At 38.8% G+C, this 27,297-nt stretch overlaps 1 protein-coding gene across 2 annotated transcripts in view; it reads left to right on the forward strand.

Annotated features, from left to right (window-relative positions):
- thada (THADA armadillo repeat containing) overlaps window positions 1-27,297 on the forward strand; it is a 103,528-nt gene that overhangs the window by 59,229 nt on the left and 17,002 nt on the right. For both annotated transcript variants that reach the window (XM_059566713.1, XM_059566712.1), the window contains exons 30-33: window positions 4,874-4,986; window positions 15,519-15,601; window positions 24,019-24,416; window positions 26,797-26,921. In XM_059566713.1, coding sequence (XP_059422696.1) covers window positions 4,874-4,986; window positions 15,519-15,601; window positions 24,019-24,416; window positions 26,797-26,921 — 719 coding nt within the window. The remainder of the gene's footprint in view (window positions 1-4,873; window positions 4,987-15,518; window positions 15,602-24,018; window positions 24,417-26,796; window positions 26,922-27,297) is intronic.

Genomic DNA, 27,297 nt, shown 5'->3' on the forward strand with positions numbered 1-27,297 from the left:
GTTTTGTGTGTGCTTTTTGTTTTGAGAACAGACAAATTATTTATTTTATATTCATGTTTTTTTTTTCTGTCCGTTTGTTTTTATTTGTTTTGTTTTATAAATGGAGAACAGTTTTTATTTTTTTTTTGTTTTACTTTAATCCATTGTTTTTCTTTTGTTATTTTTGTGTATTTTTCTTTTTTTTCACTTTTAATTTTTTTGTCAACAGCCAGATTAAATGTTCATGAATATAGACAGGGTCATAGGTGCCGATCCCATGGGTGCTTCGGGCTATTCTGTATTCACTATCATATTTGTGAAACACTATCATATTGTGCTGAGTTTTCCAAGATTCCTCTCATTATAACAAAACTTCCTGAGATTGCGATGAACTAAAACAAGGAACATCTTTTTCGGCTACATAGGCCTACATGCTGCGAAGTTTCGGGAATGACACTTGCGTATTAATGCAGAATTCACTTGAAAACTTGAAAGAGCAATAGACAAAACAAAAAATCTACATGAAAATGTATGTGCATTGAGGCTAGAGAAAACTCACTAATTTATTTTAATTCTGGATCCGGACCTGGATGAAACTGTGTTTGAGCAGTTTCTCCTATTTAGGCGATCGCGCTGAGTTTTATCTGGCAGTGCTTCAAAGATGGAAACATTTGCAGAATATTTGTTAATTTCCTTCTTGAAAATCTCTATACAGTTGAAGTACACCGTATGCACATGAGCTTTGTTGTCCTTCCAAAACTTAACCATGGTTTTACTGCAAATGATTACTATTGTTAAACCATTGTGACCACAAATTAACCATGGGTTTGCTACACTAACCATAGCTTAACCATGGTATTTGTAATAAAACTGTGGTTATGCAATTGGTAATCAATACACAAAAATCATGGTTACTACACTTTTACTGTAGTAAAAGGCACCCACCGGCAGAAACATAAATCGGCGTCTATGGACAGGGTGTTTGTGTAATGGTGCTTTTTTTTGTCTTATTGTAAAGTAAGACTATATTTCTCTGACTGCATCATAGTGGATGTATCCGCATATTATTATATTATTTTTCCTTAATTTCTTCTTTGTTTTTTTTTGTTTTTTTGTGCTGGACAGCTCAACCCACAAGTGAAATCTCATTGGTCTAAAATCCCACTCTGCATAACTGCATAGTAAACATTTTAAATGTGTACTAATTTGTATTACTTATTGCCTGATTTTTGTTTTCACTATTAACCCAACTATTTGTCACAGGAAACATCAGTGTCTCATCATGCCTTTTTTTAATGCCTTTCCTCCTTGTTGTGCATTGCTGCCAAAGGTCTGGTTTTAGTGACCACTTCAATAGGCCTTGAAACACATACAAGCTTAGTCTCTGCTTTAAGGAAAAGCCTGTAAAAAAAAGTCAAACTGATGAGACAAATAAGCTTAATTAGATTCAGATTGTGTCCAGGCTGTCAAAATCTACTCATAAAAGCATCCGCCCACAGATTGGCTTTTAAAACATTTCCTCAGTCTTATTTAATGACCGGCCCAAGGTCTTAGTGTGTCAAAGGTCAGTATTCAGCCAGAGTGCTGGGTTTTTTTTGTGTATGTTTCTTTTCTTAGTATGTGCAAGGCTCTCTGTACATTCTACGGGGTGTTTATTTTTGCCTTCAACCACTGCCTTTGGTTTGTGGTCAGTCACAAGTTGTGTAGTTTGTCAATATAAATACACACACTTTCATCCGAGGGCGCAGAAGAGGCCGGCCGTCATGGGCCTTCCCATTTTGGGCCTGGGTTGGATGTGTGAGATACAGGGTGTGGGCTGCTAGTGTCGGGGTGTCCTCAGCTGGAAGACCAGGCGAAGTATTTCATGGTCAAACTTGTTTTGCCCTGTGCCTCTCCTGCCTGAGGTATAATGAGTGGCTTCCACATTGCGGCTATAACCCAGTAAAGAGACTATTTGAGCCTGTTGTACACTCTCTAACAGGGAACTACACTGCGACCAAAATGGTCGCATATGCGACCTTTTGAAATGACATTGCGACCCTAATTTTTTTGAGGTCGCAAACGTATCACTGATTATTTTTGTACCTACCTTATGTTTTAGGCAATATGCTATGCTATGACATTTATTAAATCAGAAATGTGTATTTTAAAAATACGTTTTATAACGTGCTCTGAGCATTCAACACATCAAGTTGGCTTCAGCCCCGCGATGCAGGAAAGCTGAACTGAGCAGCTGGTTACTCGTGCGCTGTGTTCGGTGCACACGAGAGAGCCGCGTCTCACGGACAGCAACACTGACCAGAGCTCTCCTTCAGGACGTTCACGTCCTCCTGCACCTGAACGAACAAATACAAATCGCCGTTTAAAGAAACAGAAAAAGATGCGAAAGAGCTCAATTCAACACCAGTGCTCTGGTGTTCAGGGCGCACGCAGAGACGCATCTCAAAGTCTTCATTCTTTTGTACCGACAGATACATAATAAATATGTCAAAATACCTGTCTTAGAATGTGTTTGAAAAGTATGTGGTTATGTCTTAAGTGAAAGTAAAGAGTTGAGAAAGAAATCGGATGTTTATCATTATAATGGATGCATTGTCTCTTAAAGTGACCGCATAATTTACTAGCTCTGCTGTCGGTGTCTTTACTGTATGAAAATGAAAGTAAATCACTCACTGCTCTTGACTGAATTACTTTGTAGTTTTAACAAGAATTTATCCACAGTCAATCCAAAAATAAGATATAATTGATTATATTGTTTTACTGATGGGTGCAGGACACTAGTTCATTTATGTAAGTGAGTATAGCAAAATACAGTGATCTGTGAAATATTATACCCAAAAATTCTTCATACTGTAGACTACCAGTGAAAAAAATAAATTAGGGACCTGACCATGTTTTGCTTGTGTTTCTTTCTTTAATTGGTAATGCAACCTTTTCACACCACAGACTGAACCAAATTAAGCATTGCTTGCTTGGTAACTGTTCAACAAAGTATTGATAGTTGTGTTAATATTGTCATACTGACAGTTGTCTGAAGTTTTGGTTGATTCCATTACATATCTTTCTATCAAAGTTATCTGACATTATCAAGAGGAATTTTTTCTGACACAGTTTAACTCTGAGTTCTTTGTCATATTTTATAACCAATTTCTAAACAATAGCAAATAAACTGTGATAATGTGAGAAATGTTGAAGGTGTCTGAATACATTTTGGTTTGACTGTGTATTTTATTTTACAGTGGAAAAGAAATGTAAACATTGTGTAAATAGCACAAATAAATAGAACGAACATACAGTACAAATTAAACAATTTCAGACAGGGCCCACTGTACAACCTGCACCCTGGCCCCTCTAACCTCTAACCAGCTGCGGCCCTGGGTTAAGGTACCAAGACGGAGCAATGCACTTTGTATACTGTAAGAAATAAAACAAGAAAGAATGTGGTTTAAAAGATGCCAAATAAAATAAAAAGCACATCTGTATGCAATACAGTTTCATTATTATCCAGAACAGATTACTATAAAAAATTTGTGCGACCAAATCATGTTTTTGCGCAAGTAACTGAACAAGTTAGTCTCGCAAGTGCCACCAGTGGAAAAGGTTAGTGTAGTTCCCTGTCTAACCTTGCATTCATAGAGTTGTCTTCCATCAATTTACTTCATTTTATTTCCCTCTATAGACTGTTTAAAATAGGCTTAAGTCACTGATTTCTCTGTCTGATCACTGATTTCTCTCTCTTTTTGATTAAGAATCTGATCTGTCTTTCTGGTTTCTCTGTCTGGTGTCTTTCTGACTGCTGTGTGTGATCTCTGTCTGAGCCCTCTCTTTGACTCATCTGTCTGACTCATCTGTCTGATCTGATTTCTCTCTTTTAATGTCTCTGTCTGATCCCTCTTCAATTCATATGTCCAGTCTCTGGTTTGTATGTCTGATCTCTCTCTTTAAAATCAATCGGATGTCTCTGTCTGATTTCTGAGTTATCTGTCTGATCTTTGTGATTTATTTCTTTGATATCTCTCCTTGATCTGACTCTGTCTCATCTATGTCTTGAATTCTCTGATCTCTCTCTGATTTATCTAAATTATCTGATTTCTATATTTAAAATCTATATCTGATCCCTTTCTTATTTATTTGTCTGATATCTGAAATCTGTTTATCAATCTGACATCTCTGTCTGATCTATCTCTGAGCGATCTGTTATTTATCTCTCTGATTTCTCTCTTTGATCTCTGGTGTGACTCTGTTTGATCTATCTGCTTTTGATCTTTGTCTGATGTCTGATATATCTTTGATTTATCTAACGGATCTGATTTCTATATTTCAACTCTCTATCTAACCCCTCTCTTATTTTTGTCCATCTCTGATTTATGCATCTGATATCTCTCCATGATATCTGATGTTTCTGTCTGATCTATCTGATTTATCTATTTGGTCTGATCTCTGTTATTTATCTGTCTGATTTCGGTCTTTAATGTCTCTGTGTGATCCCTCTCTTGTTTATCTGACTTTTCTCAGATTTTTATATAATCTCTAAAAGTTCATCTCTTTCTCTGTTTTCCCTGATATCTTTGATTTAAATCTGATGATCACTTGATCTTTGATCTATGATCACAATTAAAAGAAAAAAGTAAATAACAGTACTTGGCAAGAATAATAGCAAAATTGTGATGAGTACAAAGACTTGTTTTCTGTCTCTGATCGGTCTAAAACCTTTCTGCCTAATCTTGGTTGTTTTCATATTAGTAGTTTGTTTGCACTGATCTCTCTGTATGCTTTTTCTTTTTGATCTCTCTCTCGCTCTCGTTCTCTCTCTCTCTGATATCAGTCTCTGAACTCTCGATTTCTTTCTCTCCAGCTTATTTTCATAGTAAAAGGTGTGTCATCATCTTCACAGGTGCTGTCGCTGTTACGTTCCTACCTGGCGGACACACACAGACCCCAGTCAGGAAATGAGCAGGACTTTGACCTCTCCTGTGGCCTTTTTCCACATCTGTGGCTCGCCACAAGGTAGGCACTGTCATTCTGATACACTAACCACTACTGTCATTATTTGCATATACACTCACCTAAAGGATTATTAGGAACACCTGTTCAATTTCTCATTAATGCAATTATCTATTCAACCAATCACATGGCAGTTGCTTCAATGCATTTAGGGGTGTGGCCCTGGTCAAGACAATCTCCTGAACTCCAAAATTAATGTCAGAATGGGAAAGAAAGGTGATTTAAGCAATTTTGAGCATGACATGGTTGTTGGTGCCAGATGGGCCGGTCTGAGTATTTCACAATCTGCTCAGTTACTGGGATTTTCATGCACAACCATTTCTAGGGTTTACAAAGAATGGAGTATGCGGCAGTCATGTGTGTGAAAATGCCTTGTTGATGCTAGAGGTCAGAAGAGAATGGGCCGACTGATTCAAGCTGATAGAAGAGCAACTTTGACTGAAATAACCACTCGTTACAACCAAGGTATGCAGCAAAGCATTTGTGAAGCCACAACACGCACAACCTTGAGGCGGATGGGCTACAACACCAGAAGACCCCACCGGGTACCACTCATCTTCACTACAAATAGGAAAAAGAGGCTACAATTTGCACGAACTCACCAAAATTGGACAGTTGAAGATTGGAAAAATGTTGCCTGGTCTGATGAGTCTCGATTTCTGTTGAGACATTCAGATGGTAGAGTCAGAATTTGGCGTAAACAGAATGAGAACATGGATCCATCATGCCTTGTCACCACTGTGCAGGCTGGTGGTGGTGGTGTAATGGTGTCGGGGATGTTTTATTGGCACACTTTAGGCCCCTTAGTTTCAATTGGGCATCATTTAAATGCCACGGCCTACCTGAGCATTGTTTCTGACCATGTCCATCGCTTTATGACCACCATGTACCCATCCTCTGATGGCTACTTCCAGCAGGATAATGCACCATGTCACAAAGCTCGAATCATTTCAAATTGGTTTCTTGAACATGACAATGAGTTCACTGTACTAAAAAGGCCCCCACAGTCACCAGATCTCAACCCAATAGAGCATCTTTGGGATGTGGTGGAACGGGAGCTTCGTGCCCTGGATGTGCATCCCACAAATCTCCATCAACTGCAAGATGCTATCCTATCAATATGGGCCAACATTTCTAAAGAATGCTTTCAGCACCTTGTTGAATCAATGTCACGTAGAATTAAGGCAGTTCTGAAAGCGAAAGGGGGTCAAACACAGTATTAGTATGGTGTTCCTAACAATCCTTTAGGTGAGTCTATATCAGCAAATATATTGTGTATGCCAGCATCATTTTGGTTAAGCATTTGCAAATAATGTTATTTTATAAAAAAAGATGGCTGCTCTGTTCGCACACCAGCTTACTGGTTTGTTAAGTGAGCTCTCTGTGTTCTGAGCTCCTGTTTCAATGGCGGCTCTCTGCTCTGTGACCCAGCACACAGACAGCAGCGCTGCAGGATGAGTGTCACGGCTATGTGCCCTTTGACCACTCTCACTCATCCATACTGATGCTTTATAACAAACGCCCCCAGAGTTTGGGAAAGTTAATGAAGGCGAACATGGCAGTGCATTCAGAATAGAATATTGTGCATGCTGAGCAAGATCTAGTGTATTCTTCCTACTAGGAAAGTATATGAAACGGCATGCAATGATAAATGTTTCAAACAATTGTATGCTACATTGTTTTAAGATGGTGCTATAGGGTTATTATAGTTTCCAAAAACTAAAACCATAAAATGAACAATAAATGCTAATTGTAAAATAAATAAATAAAATAAATAAATGTAAGTAAAATGAATGAAAAAAAAAAAAAAAAAATATATATATATATATATATATATATATGCATAAAAAGTAGCAAATAAAAATGACTAAAAACACACAACTAACTTTAACTAAAATTAAAATGAAAACTTACTCCAAGTGTGTGTGTGTGTGTGTGTGTGTGTGTGTATATATATATTTCGTATTGAACCGTTATAGCTTACAGGGAATCCAAAGTGCACCCAAACACCAGATCTGTTGGTTATTGGAGGATCTTCTATTTCTGGTCTGTTAAACGCATTGGCCATTTTGCAACGAGCCTTCAGCGCGTACTGAGTGAGCGAGCGCCTTACTCTGTAGTGGAAAACGTAGGTTTTAAGAACATGCTTAATGTAATTGAGCCCCGTTACAATATTCCTTCACGAGCCCATTTCAGACAGACCGTAATTCCTGCTTTGTTCCAAAAAACATAAGGCCTTTAGAGAACCAATTGAGTAAAAACACACTCAATATAAAGAGTTATAGAGTTCCATATAAAAAGTTACATCTTTGTATTTGTTCATAACTACTACAATAATATAACATTTTCATTTTTTTTTTATAAGGAGCTTTTTTTGTTTTATACAGTATGCTGCTAAGAAAACACCTTAGAAGATGGGTAAAGAATAGCTCCATCATTGTTCAATGTAAAAAAACACTTTGTTAGTTTTAATAAAAAAAAATTTTTAAATCAAGGAAATTTATCTGCCATTTTTTTCTTTTTGCTGTATCTAAAACGTACCGAACCGTACCGAACCAAACCGTGACACCAGTGTATTGTATCGAACCGAACCGTGAATTTTGTGAACCGTTACACCCCTAATATATATATATATATATATATATATATATATATATATATATGAAAAATCATATCATAATTACAGCTGCAGTCCGTATCTTTTTTTGGTAAAAAAATTATCCAAAATCAAGTCTCTTTTCACGGAATACTGAAGCAAAAAATTTGAGCGCAGGCTGATGCAACATCAGACCAATAAGGGCCCTTCGTGCCCTTCTTGCCACTTCCCGCCGAAACGGGTGTGGCCCAACCTATAAAAGGAGCTCGAAAAGGCTGACTCACCTGATTTTTCATCTCTTCAGCGAAGCTCACGCATCGCTGGATCACGGAGGAAGCAAGCGCCGTCTGAGAAAGCATATCAGCAGGACGAGCCATTCTGAAGCTGCTGGCATCGCCGCCTTCCAGTACCGTTCCTGCTGCGCTATCCGGCGCCTATATCCTTTCAATTCTGTTATATCCAGCTGTTCTTTATGTGTGTGTGTGTTCGCCCTGCGACACACACTCATAAAAGAGCTTGCGTCTTTTTTAAGATGCCTTCCTGCGGCTCGTCAGAGCCCCACTCAGCGAGGGAGACCGGTACGTCATCTGTGTCTCCTGCCTGGGTGAAGATCATGCAGCACTCGCGCTCGCTGACGGCGGATGCCCCCACTGCGAGCTGTTGCCATGGTGACTCTGAGGACTCGCCTGGCCTTTTTCTCTGAGCCTGCATTCTCCGCTGCGCTGAGGCGCCGTAAAAGCATCGCTTCCAGCGGATTCCGGAACCGTCTTCAGCTCAACCGAGCTCGCCGGTTCGCCCTGCTTCACCACCCCCCCCCCCTCTGCATCGCTTCCCGGTGGGCAGCGCCCGCTGTTTGCCGGCGCGTCGTCCGAGGAAGTCGATCTCAGGGCCGCGTCGGGGGAAGAGGACACGCGCTCTCTGCTAGCTTCGGGCAGTGAGGGCTGGGCGAGCTCCGAGGATCTTGCGCCTTCTGCTCAGAAGCCCAGCAGACGAGCTGACATCGAGAAGGAGCCTGGGCGAATGTTCGCGTTGGCCGCGACGAGTCTCGGCAGCGAGTGGTCTGCACCAGCGCCCCCCCCCCTCTCGTTCCCGGCTGGATGGTATTTCCCTTTCGGATGAGCGTACTTCTCAAAGCCCGCCTCATTTCTTCCTGAGCTTCATGAAGAGGTGGCAAAGGCTTGGAACGCTCCATATTCAGCGCGAACTCGTTCGTCTGTCTCACTAGCATTCTCCACACTGGATGATGCTACAAACAGGAACTACCAGTCACTTCCGCCAGTGGAACAGGCGATAGCGACGCACCTTTGTCCACCCTCTGCTGGACGGCGGACGAAAGCGGTGTTGCCATCTAAAGCCTGCTGCATGACGCTGCATCTGCACTACTAACAATGGCTGCTTCATTGAAGCGCAGGTGTACGAGTTCCGCTGTGGCCGAGCTCTCACCCAAGCGCGCCGCTGTTTCAGTTCCAGGAATTGTGACTGTCTCAGCGTTTTCTGCAATGCGCAAGCCTGCACGGTTGCCCGCTTGCCCGCTTGCCCGCTTGCCTGCACACAAAAGCCGTTATCACAACAGCTTCAGCAACGCAGCTCGAGACCCCCGTTCTCGCTTTACCGGCCGTCGCCCCGCGCCACGGGGACCGCGGCAGAGGATTACGGTGAGGCCGGGAGCCCCGAAGCCATCCTAGGAAAGCCATCTATGCATGCTGCATGACGCTGCGTCGGCACTACACACGATGGCTGCTTCATCGAAGCGCCGGTGTACGAGTTCCGCTGTGGCCGGGCTCTCACCTAAGCGCGCCGCTGTTTCAGTTCCAGAGATTGTGACTGTTTCAGCGTCTTTTGCAATGCGCAAGCCTGTACGGTTGCCCGCTTGCCTGCACACAAAAAACCGTTATCACGGCTACCCAGATATTTCCAGAAAAAGGTGTAATTTCTGGTGTCCCGGCCACGGCCGATGGTGCTATAAATGTAGTGACGATGCCCACTGCTCAGTGCCCATCTCCACATATAAGCACAGCCCTTCACACAGGGCTCGTGCCCATAAAAGCGACTCAAGTCGATCACGCGCACTACATAGTAGACGTGCCCACTCCTCAGTGCCCACAATCACTATGTCACACGCGTCATGTGGTTTCTGTAAAAACGAAACCCGTGCACGTTCGTCCGGCCACGGCCGATGGTGCTATAAATGTAGTGACGATGCCCACTCCTCAGTGCCCATCTCCACATGTAAGCAAAGCCCTGCACACAGGGCTCGCACACATAAGATCGACACAGATCGGTCGAGCGCGCCGCATAGTAAACATGCCCACATGTCACATACGGCGCGTGGCTTCTGTAAAAACGAGGCCTGTGCACGTACGCTAGGATCACCACGTCTTAGTCCGTTCGGGCAACATGTCTGTGGTGTCTTACATAAATCGCCAGGGCGGTCTCGGGTCCTGAAACCTGTACAGGCTAGCGGAACGCCTCCTGGTTTGGGCTCAGCGCAACGTGCGTTCGCTGAGGGCAGTGCATGTGCCTGGGCTACAGAATCTGGGTCCAGACAGGCTGTCCAGAGGCAATGTTCCTACGGGCGAATGGTCTCTACACCCGCAAACAGTCCGGCTGTTGTGGGAGAGATTTGGCAGGGCGGAGGTGGACCTCTTCGCGTCCCACGAAAACGCTCACTGCCCTGCGTTCTTTTCCAAGAACGAAAGCGCGCTCTCACGGGAATGGCCGTGCTGCCCGCTTTATGCTTTCCCTCCCGTCTCCCTCCTTCCGCAGGTGATAGAACGGGTGAGAGAAACTAGATGTTCAATACTGCTTGTAGCACCTCTTTGGAAGAACCAACCATGGTTCCCAGATTTGATGCAGTTAGTTCACGAGAGTTCACGAGCGCTATGCGCTGCCGACTGTTATATGGGCAGTATTGTGTAAGACCCGCATCGCCACATTGGTCAGGCCTTGCCTCGGCTGTGTGATGTCATATTGCCGCATCTACGGATGCTGATAGATATGGGACGGAGGGCTTTCCCCCTTTTCTGTCCTGGACTCTCTGTGAGTCCCTCAGTTGACTGTGCACTGTAAATCCTGGGCGTTGCTTCAGGTTTATTGGTGTGATCCCTGCGCGCACGGCGTTTTACATTGGGTGCCCGTAGCGTCTTAGCTAAGACGCAGTACGAGAGAGCTCTCGTAAGAGAACGTACTCGGTTCTCTCTAGAAGAGCGAACGAGTACTGCGTTCTTTGCCGTGCGTACGATTCACTCTGGTTCGCTTCGGCGATTAAATAAATCAGGTGAGTCAGCCTTTTCGAGCTCCTTTTATAGGTTGGGCCACACCCGTTTCGGCGGGAAGTGGCAAGAAGGGCGCGAAGGGCCCTTATTGGTCTGATGTTGCATCAGCCTGCGCTCGATAGGCTGTGCAGTTGCCGCAGAACAAGCCAATGAGCGAACGAGCCGTCTCGCCTATGGCTGTGTACTGCTGCAAATGCGCTTTACAAAAATACAAAATTAAGGATAATTTTTTGCTTCAGTATTTCGTGAAAAGAGACTTTTCCCGTAGCGTCTTAGCTAAGACGCAGTACTCGTTCGCTCTTCTAGAGAGAACCGAGGTTACGTTTAGTAACCGAGTACGTTTTCAAAACTATCGCCTTACTTTAGCCTGATCCACAACGGTTAATTTATAATAATGTTTTCTAATTTGAGTGGTTTGGGTAGGTTTTTGCGGGAACATCAAGCATGGCACTGCGTCATTACGTCACGTCTGTAAACATAAAGTTGTTGTCCCGGCTACTAAGCTATCGCATGTGAGGATCCTGCAGGTGGCGGACTTTTAAATTGTAGCCTATTCCCACAGCAGCTGGAATAATTAAATGTCAAAATTATTTTGATGGTGGATTGTAATCAAGAAAGTTTATATGATACGCCTGAATTCAATTAAATGATATTCCAGTTTTAAATGTGCTTCTGATCACAGACAGCCTGGGTTTAACCCTCTGGAGTCTAAGGGTATTTTTGGGGCCTGGAGAAGTTTTATCATGCCCTGACATTTGTGTTTTTTCAGTTTCTTATAAATATCTAAATGGCTAAAGTATAATCTCACTGTAATCAGCACAAACTGGGCTTTAATAATATGTGAACAGCATGTATGTACATTATTGTTTTTTTGAAAAAAAAAATGTTATGCGTTGATAGTGAAAAACTAAAAATGTTAAATCACTTGAATAAGGCCATAAAACACATAAAGAACAATGGTTCCCGGGATTTTTGAGAACTGGAGCTTGTAGCCTAGAATTTTTCTTTCTAAATTATGTGAAAATCATCTTGTTTACTCACTCACAGAAAACAATATATTGATTTAAATTTTCTAAGACACTTTTTGTTGGTAAAAGTCATATGCGAGTAGGCGTCAACTATCATGAATATCATTGTGATTTACACCTGAGAAGACCTGCATAATGAGCTGCATAATGAGCTGCATAATGAGCCTTTCAGTCATCTGTGCCACTGAGAGGGAGGAGTTACAAGAAAGAATGTGAGGACAAAATAAATACATATAATTTTATTTTTGCAGTTTATTTAGAATATAATTAATTATCCCACAACATAATTTAATATCCACTTGGGGGAGCAGGTAAACAGTTTATCAGGAACAATCAAAGCTGACTTTCAAAGCTGAATGTTTAGCATCATTACTCCAGTCACACAATCCTTCAGAAATCCTTTTGTTATTATTATCATTATTATTATTATTAATGTTGAAAAGAGCTGAGAATATTTTTTCCATTTTTTTTAGGGGGGGATAAATTGAAAGAACAGCATTGTTTGTTACAGTTACATTTATATTATTTACATCAAGCTTTTGAATGGTATAGTATTGTATATTGTTATTGAAACTTCATAATGTTTCACTTGATTATACATTTAGTCAGAAATTATAGTTTGGAAAAAGTCTTTGGAAAAAGTCTAACTAGTAAAATGTTTACACGTTATGTGAAAACTAGTACAAGTATATAAATAAATAAAAAGAGACTTACTCATGTTTATGATCTCTGCTGAATAAAGCGCTTCATTCTTATTTTTCTGAGGAAATCCAAATCCTGAGGTCCACATCACATCTTTTTGGGGTGAATTATGTCTTATTCCTCTCATCGCGAAGCAAACAGTAAAATAAAAAGAACTTGAAGAACAATCTCGCTGCGGTGTCTTCTTTTGTGTGGACGTATTCAAGCTGCGCACGTCAGTGAAACATTAGAATCTGAATAGAGCGTTAAGTCCTTTTCGGGGTTATCAGGAGAAAATGCCTCATAACGTAGCTTTTTCGGTAGGGTTGGGTATCGTTTGAATTTTGATTCCGATTCTACTTGTCGATTCCCAGTTTTGATTCCAATAAGATAAAAAATCCAACATAAAATAAAGTCAAACATTTAGATGTCAAACATGTATTCTTTCCTTTTACAAAGCATTGTGTTGCAGCTGAATAACATTTTCAGGTATAGAAAAAAAATTCAGGTACAGAAACTAATTAAAAGTTTAAAACACTGCAAAGTTTTCTTTTTATAAGTAAAATAAAGAGTAATCAAATAAAGTTATTAAATATATTCAGTCAGGTCAGTTAATGGTTTTTTTTTTTTTTTGCTTAACATTAATGACAGGCAGCGCGTTTATTAGGCTGTTGTCTCTTTAAGCAAACATTTTGTACATGTGTGTTTTTCTTATGTTTACGTTCACGTAAGACAAAAACGGCTGTGTTTATGAACATGTACTGATGTAGGTTTCTGTATATTGGTTGACAAATATGAAAAGTCAGTTTTGGCTCAGAACAACCTTTTCTACAGTGGAAATACACGGAATGGTCCAAGAACGGACAAAAACCGGGAACCCGCAGTTCGACCGCCGACCGCTACTCTCTGTGCACACGCTTGCGCTTAATGCGCGCTGCACACAAACAGGGCGCAAATTCTTTCCGTTCCTGGACTTATTAATCATTTTTAATCAAATTGAAATGCAAATGGAGAATCGTTAAACAGAATCGGAATGCATGCGTCTTATCGAATACACGGTTCTTGGAAATTTGGAACCGGTTCTAAAATGGAAAAATAATTTATTAGTATGAAATTCGAATGATGTGAAAATTAGAGATTAGACTGTACAGATACTGAAATCTACATGCTAATACACACTATACTCATAGTCACACAATGCTAATTTTGTTAACATTAATAATTTGAGAATAATGTATAACCATAATAATTTGCAGGGTTTGATGTGATATGAGCTAATCGATCGTTAGATTAAATCACCATTTGTAGCGTGATTTATTGTAATGCTTCAGTTGGTCAGAACAAAGCGTGGCAGACTTGTTACTTGTTCAGATAACAATATATGGTGAAAATGTTTATTTGGATTATATATTCCAAGAAGTAGGCTAGAATCTGTGATTACGAAGTACAGTGAATATCCACAGCGGTGCGGTGACTGACTTCATCCATGCTGGCTCACAACCCACATATGGAATATAATTCCGCAAGGAACTGCAATTCCAGGTTTTCAAACATAGATGGCGACAAAGAGGCAAGACTTACTGACTGCAGCTGTAAATAACATGGGTCCTAAATAATTAATTGTAGTTATTTATCATTTTAAAATCCATTTTTTTTGTGAAATGACTGACCTTTTAACAGTCCAATAAAATGAGTCAAGGAGAAGAATGATGTTGTTTCTAATTCATTCCTATTACTGTAAAGTAAATGTCAAGTTGAGTGCTTTGTATTTAGGGATACTGTGCTATTTTTGTATATTGCACAATTTGCAAATGTAATAGAGAACATGTTCACACTGTGCATAGTATACATACCGCATATGTCATTCCAAATTTAGGGAACATATAGAAAGATTGGAAAATTCCAGAGGAATTAAAGAAGATCTGAAGGTGTAGGGATAAAGATGATATGAGCGTTCCCAAACGTCGGCCCAAATTTCCTCATTTTCTTTAGCTTTGTAATTTGTTGAACTCTGAGCAATATTATGTGTTTAAAGTGCAAAAGAGTGACACAAAAAGATGAAGCCAGACATTCAAAGAGAAGGAGAGCGTTTGTGTTATTAATATCTCAAGTGATGAAATACTGACGTCAGCCCTGAACACTGGCACTTTTGTTCTCGCCCATGTCCACACACACACACACACACACACACCCCCCCACGTACGTAATTGATTTACTCTTCCACATACCCTCTCCTGTCTCGATCCACACACGTCCACCCTCTCCAACAACTGTTACCCCTGCAGTTGGTCTGAGATACAGGGCCCAGAATTCCCTTTGTGCCCATGGACAGCTCATGTGATGCTTTATTCTCAGCACCCACAGTCACTGTGGACTCTGTTGAACTGCTCTCAACTGCAGGACAAAAATCAGTTTCTCTGACTATAATACAGTGACCCAAAAAAAAGTGTTTTGACACAAATTCCAAAGAAATAAATAATCATTTTCTGTAATTTTGCAGAAGTAAAAAAGCAAAAAGCTCTTTGTAGTTACTGGATGCGACGCATGCTGCAAATGTTTAGTGAAGGGATAAAAACGTGGATCTGGCAACCCGTCTTTGACTATAAGCGATTCATAAGAACAAATAGAACCTGTTAAATGCATAAGTTTGTTTTGTTTTTAACTGAGATTGCATTTTTTTTTTTAATTGCATTGACTTTGACAGCCAATTATTGATTGATACATTGGTGCATCTCTAATAATTTTACATAAGTTGCACCGTATTGATACATTTTTCCCAGTAGAATTTCAATCAAATATCCCACCTCAGTTTTTTTCCTTTTTCTCACACTTAAAATGTGTAATTTCTGTACAACCAATGGAGGAAATTCATTGAAATACTATGACCTATATAATTATCATTAACATAATATCTCTGCCTCTCTATCCCTCACACACACACACACAAACTGACAGGCAGAATCCATGTCTGGTGACACGTGGTGCGTTTCTAGACCTTCTGGGCTGTCTTTGTGGTTGTCTTCCTGTTCCTGTATCAGGTAAGAGATTAAAAACAAACTGTAGTGACATAAACACCAGTATTATGTGCTTGTTTCCAAATCTCTAACATCCAGTCTAGTTTTTATTTCAAGGGAATATGGTGTCTGCTTTGAGTGTGTGCTATTTTGAGTGTGCTGGAGGCCTGTGGGTCTTTGATATAAGAAAAACTGTCTCTGACAGATGGTACAATTGTGCCCGTGTGACCCAGTTAAATGGGGCGGCTCCTGCATGTTTGTGGGCCCCATGTGTCGCACACATGTGGGCATAGTGGCTGTGTTTATCACTTTAAGACAAGCATATTCTTACAGTCCCACCCGCCTGCCATCACTTACATAACAAACGTTGGGTACACACACACACACACACACACACACACACACACACACACACACACACACACACACTTGTGCTGTTCAGAGATTTATTTATACACTCTGCCCTGTACTCTCAGTCTTAACACCCTCTTAATCTCTGTCTACCTTTCCTTTCATTTCTCTTTACACAAATTTCACTCAATCTATCTCAATATTTCACACTCTGTCTGGCAGTGTTGCAGTGTTTTCCTCCCTCAGTTTAAGGAATCACACTAAATTAAAATTGTCAGCAAACTTTGTTAAAGTCTGTCAAAGTCGTATGACTTACTCTGTGCCGGGTAACACAAAAAGAGATGTCAGGCCAAATGTTCACACTTTGTCATACAGTGAAAGATGATAAAAAGGGGTTGTCAAGTTAAAAATGACGAAGAATACATTTATTAATTAATTATTTTTATACAATATTATATTTTCTATTCCTCTATTCCAAGTTTCTGAAGTCATATGTCATGCACGAAACAATGCAATTAGTTGTATTGGCATCAGACAAAATGTAGGACTTGAAATACAGCACTCAAGCATATGGACAAATTTATGGTGCTTGTTTTTTTTTTTTTTTGTCCTTTTGCAGCGTGACTGACCCTGGTCAATGTTTGCTTTCATTGCATGGGAACATATTTCTGTGAAACATCTCCTTTTGTGTTGCATAGAAGAAAGTTAGTCATATGGTTCTGGCTGAATATTTTATTTTATTTATTGACTGATTGATTGGAACTTTTCTTTTAAAAACAATCATTTTCATGTCATAAAATCTGAACATATCCAGGTCACATTTTACACCTGAAAGACAAATGAAATGATATTATATTTTGGAATAATAAAATAAAATCTTTAGAAGTAAGGCAAAAGGCAAATAAATGTTTAGATAAAAAAAAAGAATTATTAAATTACTTAATAAAAAAAAAATACTGTTAGAGAATCACCCTTGAAAATAATGGGAGGTACAAAAAACTTAAACAAATAAAACTTAATTAAAAAAATAAATGTGGCTAATAAAAATAATTTATATATAAAAAAAAAATTAATAAAAATATTATGTTATGTTTAAATGAAGAAGAATGAAATAATACAAATAATAATTTTCATATAAAATACGTAAAACATATAAAATATGTTGGTAATACTTTTTCATAATTTACTGTTGTTACATTTGTACTAATTATAAGCAACCCGCCTTAAACCAAACCCAACTTCTAACCCTAACTCAGTTGTAAACAAGGTAAATGTTATTAATTAATAGCACTCAGTACTTACTTGTGTAATTCCACACTAATGGACACCATAAAATAAAGTGTAAGCAATATTTCTCCCCACCCCCCATTTTTATTTTAGGATAATATATGCGATTCATCCTTCCATTGTTTTTATTTCTTTTTCTGTCTGTTTATATCTTTCTCACTCAGCCAGTCACTCTCTCTTTCCTTAAGCACACTCTTCACAGGTAACCTCAGTGAAGAAATGAACATTTTAATTTGTCACTAACACTTGAAGCTGGTCAGAAAGACAATCTGCTTTTTCATTCATCTTGGAACTATTAAGTAGGAGTTGAAATTTTCTGGGCAGTTCTTGCATGCATTCCCATTCTGATGTACTCCTCACTGGAACAGGACAAGTGTGTGTGTGTGTGTGTGAGGCAGAGAGCTCTAAGTAGTTTGGCTCTGAGATTCTGAGCAGAGTTTGTGATGGGGTTTTTACTGGCGATGTTTAGCTGGGCATGAGACGTTTGGGTTTATGAGCCTGTGTGGATCAAACACTGTACCGCCTGAGAAATGCTCCCTTAACATACACCACCGCACAAGTTCTCTGATGGCCATTCAAACCATCATTTTTGTACAACCGGTACTGTATTCCCCATATTTCTCTCTCTCAGGTGAATAAATCGTGGATACCGCGCACACACAATCTTAGCAGTAGGTGGTTGGCAGCGTAGGGGTCACATCTGCTCTGCACGTTCCTCCCTCGTCTGGGTTTTGTTTTTCACAGTTTGGGTAATGGCAGGGCATGATGTAAAATCCATGTGTGCATGCACGTTGTCGCATGTGTGTATCGGTGTGTGTTTACTACTATAGTAAGTACAGACGACTCACTGTTTCCCTGCACCATAAACTCTAGCTGAACACTTAGAAACAAAAAGATCACAACTGCTAGCTTGTCATAAAGCTGCTTGGGCCGTGATACTGTATTTCACAGAATTATTGAGTGTTCAACCTTATATAAAGTGAGAAACTGTTATGAATAACTTAAGGGAGTCAAAATGACCTCATCGTTTACTAGGGCTGTGTTGCAAATATCAGTTAGTTGATTTTAATCTAGATGAACTGATATGGGTTCTTAAATGTCGAAATAAGTCTTTTTACCTGTTCTGCGTGGAAAGCATTTTAGAAGAAACGTTCAAATTCTGGCAAAAATTCGAATTCAAATTTTAAAATTCTAAAACCAACCAATTTTGTGGTTTTGATGCTTTGTAATGTGGTGTTACAGATATAATAGCTGCCTCTGTTTAAGTAGCAGCGATCATCTCTTCCTTTTTTACTACTATTTCTTTAAGAAAATAAACAAGAATGAGCATCAGTAGGTGTGTTGAAAGAAACTATTATTTATTGCAATGTATCAAGTGCAACTCAATCTTTGACATCAATAAAACCGCTCGTGTACAATGTCACGTACAGTGTTGGGTGTAGCGTGTTACTAAGTAACGCGTTACTGTAATTGAATTACTTATCCACTGAAAAACTAAAGTGAGGGATTACTGCTAATTTGTAGGTAACTTAATTAGTTACTTATAAAGTACTTGCATTACATAGTTCTAAAATTAATATTGAATTTGAAATCTAAATTTACGGTCTAAAGAAAGATAAAATTGAATACAGCGTCTTTAACCCTCTGCATGCCAGCGCGTTCACTTTCAGTTTTATCCTGATTCACAGAGAAACCTTAAATACTCTGATACAGATAAGACTAAAATTAATCAAATCTATAAGGGGCCTACTTTATTTGTTTACACTGACAATACCAACAAAACATTGTGCTTTTGTGAAATAAAACAAACAGGGTGCACTTTCTGCCATCTCTGTCTCTGTGAGCAACTTACTACACGTAACAAACTCAGCGAATATTTGACACAGAGACATGAGAAATGTGTCTATAGAAAGCTTGTCTACTTTTAAATGAACTAATTCGAATCGAAAACAAATATTCGCTGATTATGTAATCTGTATGAAACTAAAGCAAGGTACAGTCTTTCCCGTATCTGCGCTCATTATATGCAGTCACCTGCGCGCAAACACCCTCATCTAGATACAAAAAGAAAAAAACAAAGCCGATTTGTCTAATTTTCATAGTTTTTGAAAGAAATCCTGCTATGAGGAATTTACACAAATTTACACGGCACAGCGCGGCCTGACACTGCTTTATTCTGAAGAGAAGATCATTAATGTTATTTATTCTTACCTGCATTAGTTAACGTGTCATTTTTCCATAAACCTGTACTGATTTTATTAGTTGGGCTTTTCCTGAACATCTTGCCAAACTAAAATGTATTGTTTAACTTTTCTTAAGCTTTTTTTTTATTCATATATGTTGTTATTCAGAGTATTTCTATTTATGTAAAAGAAGGTTCTTTTTTTATATAGAAATATATAAGTATTACAGTTGTTTTAAAGCTAAAAGGCTAAACTATTCTATGTTTAACTCAAATTGAAAGAATAGTTTAATTTCTATTAAGGTTTATAGGGATTTTAAGATGTAGCTTAATTAGCGATTAATTGAATAATTAAGTTACTTACTGGGTAACTGTTACTTTTCAGACAAAGTAATTAGTAAAATAACTTAAATATAATATTGATGGTGTGATTAGTAATAGTATTTAATAACTTTTTGAATAGTGTTATGCAAATGAAATTGGGTTTGTATGATAAGCTGAAATTTGCATGAATATTCTTGAAAACATCTAATTCTGTGCAAAATTGAAAATGTTAAGTGTTCAGAACAGGCGAGGGTGACTAAAATGATGACCGTTTTTGGTTTAAATGTCCTTTTAAAATTTCTCTCTTTTTGCTGTTTTCACTTCTCTCTTTTTTTTTTGCTGAGAGGTTTAAAAGAAAACTGCCTCTCCAGGTTCCGAGTGTTTTGCCAGTGTTTGATTTCACTGCCCTGGGCTTTATTTTCTATTGCCAGTGACTGTAATATTGCTATTTTTATGAGAGAGCAAAATTTGGTCATTGAGACTTGGTGGTCGTGGCATTGATGAAACCACAGCTTTCTATGAGTCAAGCCGGGACGACGGCTGTGTTTGTTTGTAACGCTCTGAATGTCTCACTGGGCTGTTTAGGTTTTCATAAAGATTCCAGCACATCCCCAGAACTACTGTCTCCAAACTCACACACATGTTGTCTGCCACGGACTGTCCTGCTGAGAAATGCCTTTCATTTCCGAGATTAATCTTTACCGTGCTCCTCCGTCCCTCCAGAGGGCCAGAGATATTAATAAATGCCATAGCGAATAGTTCTTTCTGTCCACCGCACTCCCTGTTTACTCTTGTTTCCTCTTTCTTCCCCTTTTCTTCCCCTCTTCTGTGTGTCTGCCTCTGCATATGTTGGAGGAAAACAGAGATAGAGAGAGTTTAAAAGAGAAGCAAATCAGATTAGTTAACTCAAGTCTGTCTCATGACTGACTAGTTCTCGTCTGCCTCCCTCTGTTAATGATGTTTTTCTCCCAGTATGTTGTTTTGTGGTAATGAGTACTTGGCGTGAGTTTAAAGACTTGAGAATGGTTACCATCACTCCTTTTATGACCCGTTACGGTTTCATTTTGACTTCATTTCACTTTTCTCTCCCTCTGAGTAACTGCGGCATTCTCTGTTTATTTATTGGAACCTGTAGGAGAGCCGTTCTGTGGAACTCGGCCTTCTGTATTGAGGGAAAATGTTTGTTAAAGTACTTTTTTTCTGTATGGTTTTAAACATCTAGCAGAAATCTGTAATAAATAGTTTATTTTTCCCCATTCACAATAGAACATTTATTTATGGAAATGCTATTTTGAATGGGTATATTTCTAATTAATGGTTTTTAATGAAAATATTTAAGTTTAGTTTAAGTTTAAAACACTATATATTCACTACCATTCAAAAGTTTGGTATCAGTCACTTTTTATTTAATTTTTTAGGATGCAGAAAAATCAACAAAAGTGAATGTAAAGATATTTATAATGCTACAAAAGATTTCTATTTGAAAATAATTTCTATTTTAATAGATTTTTATTTTTTAATTATTGATCTCAAACGATTAATCGCATCCAAAATAAAACTTTTGGTTTGCGTAATGTATGTGTGTGCGCTGTGTGTATTTATTATTTATATATAAGTACACACACATGCACATAAATATTTAAGAGAAATGTTGTTTATATATTAAATATGTTTATATATAATATGAATTGCATGAATATGAATATATACATGCAATTAGAAATAAATATTTTCATAATATATACTGTATATGTGTGTATTTATACAGTATATACATAATAAATATACACAGTACACACACATACAGTCATGGCCAAAAATATTGGCACCCTTGGTAAATAGCTCAAAAGGATTAACAATGCAGATGAAAGCCTTCTTTGATCATTTTATTTAAAACATTCACAAAAATATATCCTTTCATTGGATAATAAGTATTTAAAATGGGGGGAAATATCATTATGAAATAAAGGTTTTTCTCAAATACTCATTGGACACAATTTTTGGCACCCCTAGAAATTCTTATGAGTAAAATATGTGATTATAAACTTGAAATTATCCAGCCATGGCTTCCTGTTTCACAGAAATATAAAGAGGAGGGGAAGAAAAGCCCAAATTCCCTTCATCATCCATCAAAATGAGAAAACCAAAGAATATATTTCTGATGTGCAGCAAAAGATCTTTGAGCTTTATAAATTAATGAAGTGGCTTTAAGAAAAGAGTTAGAGCAGTGAAAATTCAGATTTCCACCATCAGGGCAATAAATAAGAATTTCCAATCAACAGAAAATGTTACGAAACTGCCTGGAAGAGGACATGTCTATATCGTCCTAATGTGCGGTGAGAAGGAGAGTTTGAGTAGCTAAAGACTCTCCAAGGATCACAGCTGGAGAATTGCAGAAAATAGTTGAGTCTCGGGTTCAGAAAATAAATTGTCAAACAGAACCTACATCACCACATGTTGTTTGGGAGGGTTACAAGAAAAAATCTCCTAGCTCATCCAAAAACAAACTAAAGCCTCTTCAGTTATCAGACATGACTGGAACTTCAAATGGGACTGGCTTCTATGGTCAGATGAAACTAAAAATGAGCTTTTTAGCAGCAAACACTCAGGATGGGTTCGGTGAACACAGAGATAAAAAAAAGTACCCCATGTGTACAATGAAATATGCTGCTGTATTTTTGATGTCGTGGGCCCATTTTTCTGCTGGAGGTCCTGGACATCTTGTTTAGATACATGGCATCATGGATTCTATCAAATACCAACAGATAAAAAATCAGTAAGTGACTGACTCTGTTAGATATCTTATAATGGGCCATGTTTGGATCTTCCAACCGTACAGTAATCCAAACACAATCCTCAAAAACAACACCGAAACTGGTCACTGAGCACAAAACCAAGCTTCTGCTATAGCCATTCATCCAGTCCTCTGACCTGAACCCTATAGAAAATTAGAGGAGTGAACTGAAGAGGAGAAGCACCACATGGAGCTGGGAATCTAAAGGGTCTGGAGTGATTCTGGATGAAGGAATGATCTCTGATCTCTTGTGAGGTGTTCTTTAACCTCATCAGGCATTATAGGAGAAATTTTACACCTGTTAAACAGGCAAATGAAGGTTTCAAAAAGTATTGAATAAAAGGGTGCCATTAATTGTGGACAATGTATATTACAGAAAAACATTTATTTCATTATGGCATTTCCCCCCATTTTAAATTCTTATTATCCAATGAAATAATATATTTTTGTGAATTTGTTACCAGGATTGTTATAGGATTACCAATGCAGATGACTTTTCACAGGCTTCCTTGATCATATTAACCAAGGGTGCTGATATTTTTGGCCATGACTGTATATATGATGTAAAAAAATCACAAGAATAAATTATATTTAAAGTATTTTACATACAATTACAAAACACATGCATACAAAACCGTTATTTAAAATTGTAATTGTTTTTGCAAATTACATAAGACAAATATGTGTGTATATGCAAGAATTTTAATGGAATGTTTAAGCAACTCTGCAGATGTTTGTGGCTGTGTCTGAGTGAAGCAAGAAAACATGAACAAAAGCATGTGAACGTGATCTGTATTTATGATAAATTAAAAGTCTGTTTCTTGGGTTGACATTGCTTTGGCGACGTCTGTGTCAGGGATCTGGTTAAGAGGTATTTTCCACATTAGATTAGATATTCCAGTTCTCATCACTACAAACGTTTGTCAATATCTCCACCCTGATTTTAAACATGCCTTCCCATCACCCCCATCTTATAATAACGGTCAGGGTCTGTGAGAACATGTCAACAACTGATGTCATTGAAACCGGTGTTGAGCAATGTCCATGCCCTAAAGAGACATGCAAGTACGCACACATACAGAATCCCTTCTCATACTTGGACACACTAGCTGCTTTAGGTCCTTCTGTTCATGCTGAATAATGTGCAGGGCTGGATTGAGTTGGTTTGTGGGAGTTTGGTTCGAGTATGGGTTTTTGGTTGGAGAAGTGGGTTTTATTTTAGCTTTCAGTAGAATATTGTCTTCATAATAATTCTATAAGGGGAAAAGGAAGCTCTTGTTATTCCCAGGATGCTTTTCAGCAGTGATGTCATAGTGAATCTGAATCAATATTTAGCAGTGAAAGTTCAGAGTGTGATCATCTGTCACTAATATGCACCACTTGATGTAGTTCTCTCATTGCTTTGTACACTTTGATTAGTCAACCAATATCAATTATGCTTTCATTTTGGATTTTTTTTTTTTTTGGTCACTTGTAATGGAGTGCATTTGTTTTCTGCTCTAGGGTCACAGCTGAAGAAACTGCGTGAGGAAACTCTGCAGATTCTTATGGCCTCTGAACTTGTGGCCCCTCAGGGGCCCGATGACATGAACCTCTCAGGCCCTGGAGCCACACAGTATCTGCAAAGTCTGGCTCACATAGCGGTGAGTGTCTGTGTGGAATCACCTCACCTGTGGGATTGTCCAGAGTCTGCCGGGTTTCAGAGAGAGCTTCTGGAGCGACTGCTGCGGTGCCCGCACTATGAGGTTCGGCTGTTTGCTCTGGATCAGCTCCTCAGGAGACTTCAGAAGACAGAGGAAGAGTCTCAGCCTCGTGGTCAGGAACCCTTGCCCTTTGACCTGAGTGTGTCTAGCCTGACCTCCCTGGCCCTTCATGAGACTTACCCTGGGTGTCAAGCCAAGGTGAGGAAATCACGCTTTTGCATCACAATACTGTACACAGCTTTATAAAACACTACAAAAACTAAAAATAAATTAATACAGCACAACAAAACTTGCAAAAGCTGCAACTTTACAGAACTTTAAACACTTTACAAAAACTAAACCACATCTCGCACTCTTCACAAAATTACTTGCATTGCTTCAACTTTAAACACTCTTCTAAGCCTAACAAAACACAATACAAAAGCTCCAGAAATATAAAGCGACAAAAATATCACTCTGAAAAAAACTACAAAAACCAAATGCTACAAAAAACACCACCCCAAACTACTTAACAAAACTTTAAACACTCTACAAAAACAAAAGCACACTACAAAAAGTTAAACCACTTCACAAAATGATGTTACAACTACAAAACAATCTATTGAATTTTAAAGAACATAATTCAGACAATTTACAAATAACTGTGAAAACTTGACACAACTTCACAAAATGCAGTGCAAGTTTACAAAACGTTAAATGTGACAAAAATGCTCCACAAAAGCCTTACAACAAACACTACAAAAATATTTACAAAAAACACACAAAATTTTTTTTTTTTAAATTGTGACTTAAAACTTTAAACACTCAAAACAAAACTTCACAAAATGATTTGCATCACAACTTTAGACACTCAACTAAGCTTTAAATCCCCCCCAAAAAAAAAAATTAAATATATAATTTCAAGCTTAACAAAACACGATACAAAAACAGTGACTTGGAATACTTCACAAAATGCAGTGCAAAACTTTACAAAATATCAAACACTGAAAAACACTACAATCTCCCCACCTCAACCTACAGCTTTACATAAAAATTACAAAAACAGAAATGTGAGGCAATGAAATTGCTTTGGATGATATGAGCACTAGGAGAAATAAATCTTTGCAGGTCTTAATGCAGGCAAGCAGCCAAAAACCTTGGATTTCTCCAGGTCGAAATTCAACGCAAGCCTGATCACAGATCCGGTCCTGAGATTAGTGAATTCAGCCGTCTAAATAACACATGGCTTCATATGGGGATTCTTTCTGATTAGCTGAATAAACATCTGCAACTGTAAAAACCTGCTGCACAAGTGCTACTCACAGCTGTGTCTCTGAATGAAACCGGCTGAATGTCATTTAATTTCAATTCACAGACTCAATACACACAAACGCAGTTTCAGCTCAGAGCTTTAGCCCTGCAAAGTGAAATGGCAGGCGATTTCCTGTTTAGAAAAAAGGGTCGCATTTCAATTCCTCATAAACACTCAACCAACCATCAATTACCCTGCTGTTTTGCCTTTTCTCTCATTAAGCTATGTTCAAGCTGACGGGAATCGGCTTTTCTGGAAGGACGTGTGTGTTTGTGTCTGGAGATGCATGTTTTTCTATGTATCTGTTGCAGTAATTTTGGCTGACTGGGAGTGTGTGTGTTCTTAAAAGCTGTTTTATTGGCCAACTGTTAATGTTTAAAGTGCTGCTGTTAGGCTCTAGACTCTCGATATGGCCTGGTTTCCATGGTAAGTCTACTGTTCCACTAAACCATTCTGGGAAGTGATGAGGAAAGTTAGGTTAATTTGCTCTGTGGGCTCAAATTTCGGTGCTAATAAGAAAATATGCCTCAAACTGCAATTTCACTAAAGCCTAGTGCCTAAATCCGTTCTAAAAAATATTCATTTTAGTCTTAAAACTAAATCCACATCGGTTTCGTCATGCGCTTAAATATAATATAATGCACTGTAGTTTATAAGACTGAAATGGCCATTTAAAAAGATGGCTTAAATGCCCTTATTTAAGGCTCTTGAGCACTCCAGGAAATAATAATAAACCAAACAAGCCTAAATAATTTCAACAAACCGCTGTCAGGTACCTGGCCTGTCACGGGAAAGGAGAGACGGTGGGGGTCTGAGGAGAAGAAAAACAAGTCTTCCGTTAACTCCCTCGCTCTGAGGGGGAAACCCGAGGGCCAGAGCTGAACCATATGTTTTATGTGCAGGGGGATGGAGGGATGGATGAATGGGGAGGGAGGAATGTTACTGACAGACAGGAGGGTGGAATAAGGGAATGTTCATATGGATGAAAGGAATATGGGTTAAGAGGTGTGGCTGGCTAATGAAAGCATTGAAAATATTCACAAAACATCCTGGACAGACTTCAGCACATTTTCTGTCTCATGCTCCTTGTGTATCATTAGTCAGGGTAGATGCCATATGTATTTAGATGTGAATGAAAACAAGGATGTGTAGGATAGATGTAAAGTCTGTTATACTGTTGGAAAGCCTTTGATCGCTCACACGATGCAACACTGAAAATTTGACTTATTTTATGAAAATACGGCATCTAGCCTTAATAAAGTCTCCATTTCTTCTGGTGTTCAACAGGTCTTGCAGGTTCTCGCTGTCCTCCCTCTTTCTTGGCTGCTGCCCTGGAGAGATGGGATGACGTCTTTGAGCTGTCTGGAGGTTCTAGAGCATCTCCTCACACTGCTGGAAACCTCTACACACAGGTGAGCCATGCTGATGAAACTTATATCATCTGTTTTTAGTTTTTTCCATGGACTGTTGAATTATTCCAGAAAATGAGTTTTGTGACCAACAAAAGTTTGATTCTTACATGTTTTCTTCATCGTGATAATCTTCACAAATGAACACCATGTATGAATTTTGAAGCATAAATACAATCGGCAAAAGTAAAAAGCTATACACTATTAACAGTCTACACTAGTGCTGGGCGGTATACCGGTTCATACCGAAACCGGTGTATATTTTCGTTACGATATTAATTTTTAATATACCGCCATACCGATGTATTTAATCACTCAATGTTCGGAATGAACGTTATGCTGCACCGTGGCCGCCCAACACTGTTTCAGACGGACCCTT

The sequence above is a fragment of the Carassius carassius genome, chromosome 14 (genome assembly GCF_963082965.1).
Source record: "Carassius carassius chromosome 14, fCarCar2.1, whole genome shotgun sequence".
In the NCBI taxonomy this organism is placed as follows: domain Eukaryota; kingdom Metazoa; phylum Chordata; class Actinopteri; order Cypriniformes; family Cyprinidae; genus Carassius; species Carassius carassius.